Consider the following 7,430-nt stretch of genomic DNA (forward strand, 5'->3'; position numbering starts at 1 on the left):
ACTTAATAGTTATTAACATGTTTAGACTTCAATACAAATATCTCGGATAATCACCCAGGAATGTCTGTCCTTAACGCTCGTGACGTCACTCCACATGCCGCACCCCTCATTAATAATCATGAGCTGATCAAGTCACTCACGTGGACCGCGCCCCCACCCTCTCATTAATAATCATGAGTGGCTTAAAGCCTTCGTCACTGCAGGAATTCATATTCTTTGGGTCTTTCGGAAAACTCATGTGACTTTCCCGAAAGACCCAAAGAATAATCACGAGCGGGTTATTAGTTTCGATTGAATATTTCATATTAACTGCAATTTCCAACCGTCCTTGGACGGGCTATAAGCTAGTTAATAAATAATTACAGTATAACATGAGTCACCATTATTGTAAAGCATAGGTGGAAAGCTTAAGTTTACCGGATTTGGAAGGCTGAAGAGATTTTCTGACGTAATTGAAGGATTTAGTTTGTTTGTAAAATGAATATTCATGAAAACAGCGGAGCACACGAATACCGCGATGATGTCCGAGTCAAATGGAAATCCATATCACAGTAACCGTTGTATCTAACGTGGTGTTACTTTAATGACTTTAGTTTATGGCAAATGCAGCTCTTGAAATGTGTACGTGTGTAAATATTGTATTTGCCGTTGCAGTTCCTCCAACAGTCAATGTCGCCATCATCCCCATCAACTCTACAGCCATGAATGTCTCATGGGCACCTACAATTCCTGCAGACGTTGACAACTACACGGTTTACTTGAATGAAACCAATAACCCAACAGCAGTGAACAGCTCCGTTGTGTCCTCCAACATTGCAACACAAGTGTTTACAGATCTGGTTCCTGGTAGAAGTTACCAGGCATCTGTAACAGCGCACAGTGGCAGTTACTCCCAACCATCAGCCAACTTCACTGCCAGGACCTGTACGTACATAAGCAGCGTTCATCTTCGTGTAATGGCTTTGATGTTTGATATTTGTTCAAAACATGCTAAAAAATCTACAAAATTTCAAACACTTCTTAAATGTGTCCCCAATTATTGACAGCATTAAATAACGGAATTCATACGTCTTTAATGATGGGTATCATATGCAGTATTTTCCAAGATTTGAAAATATTACGTTTGTTGCGTATTTTTAATTGTACATTTGATATTCGGTACACATTCAATCAACCGGTGTTGTATATGTAAAATTATCAAACATGTTCCGTCATAAAACATCTGCAAGCTTAAAAACAGAAAATCCCCAACCCTGTGCTTATAGATTACATGAATCTGTTAATAATATCGGTATAGTTTATGCATATTCTGGGTATGTGTTGAACTTCTTAGCACCTTATATGGCAAACCGTTTTAATCAGAGGTAGGGGGAAGGACAACAAACTAAACTAAATACAAAAATCATTCCAATGTACAGTATATTGATAAACGGTGACGAACCCAACCGATAATAGGTACAGTGCTGCATATTCTAACATGAACATAATTCATTGTAATTTATATGACCACATTGACCCCACCCTGGTCTTCGCACCTGATAGGCTCACAGTGATGACATCACCGTTACGCCTCTATTTAAGACAGAACCAGGAAGACTTCTTCACAATTCCAGCAAATCGCCTGATGAAGCTGGTTGCAATCACCAGCAAAACGCAAAATTTTAAATGTTGTGGGTTTAATCTCCAACACACTGTTGTGCTGAAGAAGTAACTGCCATGTTTTTGTTTACATGACAAACCTTACTAAGTGGCTTTGTCCGGTGGTGGTGGGTTAACGACACATTTATATTACGCAATCTAACCCAAAAATGACCTTTATTATGCATAATATTGGTGGTGAAAGCTTACTTTTAGACCACATGTAATGCCCCTCAACACAACTCTGATATAAACATTGAGTACCTTTTGGAGGAATGCTAAGTTTGATTATAATCTCTCGAAGTGAGACTCATTGAGGCTCTGGCCTTTTCCAGTTATTGGGATTATCCAGCGTGTAAGTAAGATAATGATTTGAACAAGTTTGTATTATATTTACACATCATAGGAGCGTGTTTGATTAATTACTTAATAGTTATTAACATGTTTAGAATTCAATACAAATATATACGATAATCACCCAGGAATGTCTGTCCTTAACGCTCGTGACGTCACTCCACATCTCGCACACCTTATTAATAATCATGAGCTGATTACGTCACTCACGTGGACCCCGCCCCCACCCTCTCATTAATAATCATGAGTGGCTTAAAGCCTTCGTCACTGCAGGAATTCATATTCTTTGGGTCTTTCGGAAAACTCATGTGACTTTACCGAAAGACCCAACGAATAATCACGAGCGGGTCATTAGTTTCGATTGAATATTTCATATTAACTGCAATTTCCACCCGTCCTTGGACGGGCTATAAGCTAGTTAACAAAGAATTACAGTATAACATGAGTCACCATTATTGTAAAGCAGAGGTGGAAAGCTAAAGTTTACTAGATTTGTAAGGCTGAAGAGACTGTCTAACGTAATTGAAGGATTTAGTTTGTAAAATAAATGTTCAAGAAAACAGGAGATCACTCGAATACCGCGAAGATTTCCGAGTCCAATGGAAGTCCATGTCACAGTAACCGTTGCATCTGACGTGGTGTTACTTTAATGACGTTAGTTCACGGCAAATACAGCCCTTGAAATGTGTACGTGTCTAATTATTGATTTTGCCTTTGCAGTGCCTCCAACAGTCAATGTCACCATCACCCCCATCAACTCTACAGCCATGAATGTCTCATGGGCACCTACAATTCCTGCAGACGTTGACAACTACACGGTCTACTTGAATGAAACCAATAACCCAACAGCAGTGAACAGCTCCGTTGTGTCCTCCAACATTGCAACACAAGTGTTTACAGATCTGGTTCCTGGTAGAAGTTACCAGGCATCTGTAACAGCGCACAGTGGCAGTTACTCCCAACCATCAGCCAACTTCACTGCCAGGACCTGTACGTACATAAGCAGCGTTCATCTTCGTGTAATGGCTTTGATGTTTCATATTTGTTCAAAACATGCAAAAAAATCTACAAAATTTCAAACACTTCTTAAATGTGTCCCCAACTATTGACAGCATTAAATAACGGAATTCATACGTCTTTAATGATGGGCATCATATGCAGTATTTTCCAAGATTTGAAAATATTACGTTTGTTGCGTATTTTTAATTGTACATTTGATATTCGGTACACATTCAATCAACCGGTGTTGTATATGTTAAATAAGCAAACATGTTCCGGCATAAAACATCTGCAAGCTTAAAAACAGAGAATCACCAACCCTGTGCTAATGGATTACATGAATCTGTTCCTAATATCGGTATAGTTTATGCATATTCTGGGTATGTGTTGAACTTCTTAGCACCTAATATGGCAAACCGTGTTAATCAGAGGTAGGGGGAAGGACAACAAACTAAACTAAATACAAAAATCATTCCAATGTACAGTATATTGATAAACGGTGACGAACCCAACCGATAATAGGTACAGTGCTGCATATTCTAACATGAACATAATTCATTGTAATTTATATGACCACATTGACCCCACCCTGGTCTTCGCACCTGATAGGCTCACAGTGATGACATCACCGTTACGCCTCTATTTAAGACAGAACCAGGAAGACTTCTTCACAATTCCAGCAAATCGCCTGATGAAGCTGGTTGCAATCACCAGCAAAACGCAAAATTTTAAATGTTGTGGGTTTAATCTCCAACACACTGTTGTGCTGAAGAAGTAACTGCCATGTTTTTGTTTACATGACAAACCTTACTAAGTGGCTTTGTCCGGTGGTGGTGGGTTAACGACACATTTATATTACGCAATCTAACCCAAAAATGACCTTTATTATGCATAATATTGGTGGTGAAAGCTTACTTTTAGACCACATGTAATGCCCCTCAACTCAACTCTGATATAAACATTGAGTACCTTCTTTTGGAGGAATGCTAAGTTTGATTATAATCTCTCGAAGTGAGACTTATTGAGGCTCTGGCCTTTTCCAGTTATTGGGAATATCCAGCGTGTAGGTAAGATAATGATTTGAACAAGTTTGTATTATATTTAAACATCATAGGAGCGTGTTTGATTAATTACTTAATAGTTATTAACATGTTTAGAATTCAATACAAATATCTCGGATAATCACCCAGGAATGTCTGTCCTTAACGCTCGTGACGTCACTCCACATGCCGCACCCCTCATTAATAATCATGAGCTGATCAAGTCACTCACGTGGACCGCGCCCCCACCCTCTCATTAATAATCATGAGTGGCTTAAAGCCTTCGTCACTGCAGGAATTCATATTCCCTGGGTCTTTCGGAAAACTCAAGTGACTTTACCGAAAGACCCAAAGAATAATCACGAGCGGGTTATTAGTTTCGATTGAATATTTCATATTAACTGCAATTTCCACCCGTCCTTGGACGGGCTATAAGCTAGTTAATAAATAATTACAGTATAACATGAGTCACCATTATTGTAAAGCAGAGGTGGAAAGCTTAAGTTTACCGGATTTGGAAGGCTGAAGAGATTTTCTGACGTAATTGAAGGATTTAGTTTGTTTGTAAAATACATGTTCATGAAAACAGGAGAGCACACGAATACCGCGAACATGTCCGAGTCCAATGGAAGTCCATGTCACAGTAACCGTTGTATCTAACGTGGTGTTACTTTAATGACTTTAGTTTATGGTTAATACAGACCTTGAATGTGTACGTGTGTAAATATTGTATTTGCTGTTGCAGTGCCTCCAAAAGTCAATGTCACCATCAGCGCCAGCAACTCTACATCCATGAATGTCTCATGGGCACCTAATATTACTGTAGACGTTGACTACTACATGGTCTACTTTAGTGAAACTTACGACGTAAAAGTGAAGGGCTACAATTTGCCCTCTACCGATACAACAAAAGTGTTTATAGATCTGGTTCCTGGTAGAAGTTACCAGGCATCTGTAACAGCGCACAGTGGCAATGGCTCCCAAGCATCAGCCTACGTCACTGCCAGGACATGTACGTATATGCAACGTTCATCTGTGTGTAATCGCTTAGATTTTTGTAAACAAGTGCTCAAAATCGACATGTTCAATAACTCGTTGAATACATCCTCAATTATCGACATTAAAGAACTGAATACATCCTTAATTATCAACATTCAGTAACTTTCAAGAATTGAAAATGACATGTTGCACATACCGTATTAAAATAACTAATACATTATAAGTTTAATAATGAGGACAGATTAAATCAACAGGTAATTATTTTAAATTATCCAAAAAAGTATGCTGCATTTTAATGTCGATTATCAAACATCGACATGTGTAGTGAGTTCAACTGAGTTGCAGACGTAGAATTGGAGGCAACACATGGGGTAACTGCCCCTTAACAGAATAACAACCTATGGTGGTGACCACCTGTCTAACTACACTAATTACACCGTAAAGAGCTACTATGGACCGGGACCACAGCTCGGGTCCAGGTCCCTGTGTTGGAGACTCGGAGAACGTAAAACGTTGACGAAGGTTTCTTCAGGATGAACAACAACCCCGGTCCCTCTCGGGACCCGGCTTCTATTCTCTGTGGCGTTTCAGTTTCATTTATTAGGTATAACCCTGTGAGCCATGCGGCTCTTGACTAGGGTGCAATCGCAACAAACAAAAACATGAACAAGAAACATCTTAAAGTGACTACACGCAACAGGAAAAATCCTAGAACAAAAATGTAACTTGCGTGGCTGGCTCGGCCCTTGGCCACGACCACCTTCCAGAATCCTCGGGCAGGATCTGGACCCCGACCATGTGACCACCCCTAGCCCCCGTTAAGGGCCCCTTTGTAGACTTAACCGGTCACTATCCTCTCCGGTCAACCAGAATGCCATGACCTTTAGTAACCTCATTCCTACAGCCGGCACTCCCACACCCTGTCCTGTAGGGTTGGCACTGCACGTGAGGTGTTGTGCAACCTAGCGCTATCAATCAGCTCTCACCGGGCCTCTCTAGGGCCGGTACTACACTCACACCCTTGTAGTGTCCGCGATGTCGTTACACTGCACGCCGTGCCTCTCTAGGGCCAGCACTGCACAGTGACATCCCGCGATGACACTACACATGTATAAAATCCGAACCATTTTTCGATAATTCAATCATCTCATTAAAAAAGTTAATTCCTATAATTCATTCTAACCTCATTCAAAAATGCATTCCATCCGGCACCTTCCACCAGGCTGTCTGATGCTCTCTTTCTTGCCCAGCCTTTGCTAGGGACGCCGTTACTAGGGACACCGTTAATAGGGATGCCGTTACTAGGCACACTGTTACTAGGGACACCGTTACTAGGGATGCCGTTACTAGGCACACTGCTACTAGGGATGCCGTTACTAGGTACACTGTTACTAAGGACATCATTACTAGGGATGCCGTTACTAGGCACACCGTTACTAGGGATGCCGTTACTAGGGACGCCATTATTATGGGCTCCTATCGCAAGCCTGGCGGTCCTCACGGCCAGCAGAGAACAGTTTTAATTCCCAGTACACATCAGCTCGCGAGTGTAGCAGGATTTTGTTTTCTGTAGTCCACATAAGGTCGCAGAATAATTTTAATTTTTGCTTGCACACCGTCTGATGACCTGCTTTGAAACAATGACTAATTCACACCTTCATCTATGGAAACATGGATGTATTAAAGTTGAACAAGTTCGTACAGTGGGACTTCACATGGATATATTTTTACACTGAATACGGAGCGTGTATGATTGATTTCTTAATAATAATTAGGTAGATCTTGACTTAAAGCTTTCGTAACTGCAGGAATTCATATTCTTTGGGTCTTTCGGTAAAGCCACGTAGATAGAAAAAAATAATAAAATCAAAATCACGACGTTTTAATCGCAACACAAGTAATCGTCTTCAGAGACAAGAGGGGGGAATCTGCTGAAGCAGGCTGTTTTGTAAAGGTTCAGAGATGGGAGAGGCAGCTAATGTCAATGGAGAGGAATTTAAGGGGCGAGTAGGAGAGACAGACCTGGGCGGGGGCCTTCCGAGTTCCTCTGTAGTGGCAAACCGCCATTTACTATCTCACCTAAAGGTTGGCTGTGTTAGTGAATGTACCTAGCTAATATAGGTAGGTAGGATAGGAACATCTTAGCCAGTTAAACTGGTTAATAACGTCCTTCCAGTGATTGCTCAGTTTGTACCCATCTTTTAAGGTGGTGGGCACACTTGAAATTGATTTTGCCAAGACAAAGGTCCTCTGCAGACCCACTGGCTATCAGCAAAGATTCGTTCATGAAGCCATAATTAGGTCCACGTATACAATGGAATACACTTTGACGAAACGTTCCAGTATACCATGAGTTCCCATCATTGTAAAGCAGAGGTGGAAAGCTAACGTTTACTGGAT

General features: G+C 40.9%; 1 protein-coding gene across 1 annotated transcript in view; it reads left to right on the forward strand.

Annotated features, from left to right (window-relative positions):
- LOC144733741 (receptor-type tyrosine-protein phosphatase beta-like) overlaps positions 1-5,192 on the forward strand; it is a 73,267-nt gene extending 68,075 nt beyond the window's left edge. Inside the window, exons 11-13 of the mRNA XM_078615763.1 lie at positions 655-924; positions 2,713-2,982; positions 4,777-5,192. Of these exons, the coding sequence (XP_078471889.1) occupies positions 655-924; positions 2,713-2,982; positions 4,777-5,192 (956 nt within the window). The remainder of the gene's footprint in view (positions 1-654; positions 925-2,712; positions 2,983-4,776) is intronic.
- The last annotated feature ends 2,238 nt before the right edge of the window (positions 5,193-7,430 follow it).

The sequence above is a fragment of the Lampetra planeri genome, chromosome 48 (genome assembly GCF_965212315.1).
Source record: "Lampetra planeri chromosome 48, kcLamPlan1.2.h2, whole genome shotgun sequence".
In the NCBI taxonomy this organism is placed as follows: Eukaryota; Metazoa; Chordata; class Hyperoartia; order Petromyzontiformes; family Petromyzontidae; genus Lampetra; species Lampetra planeri.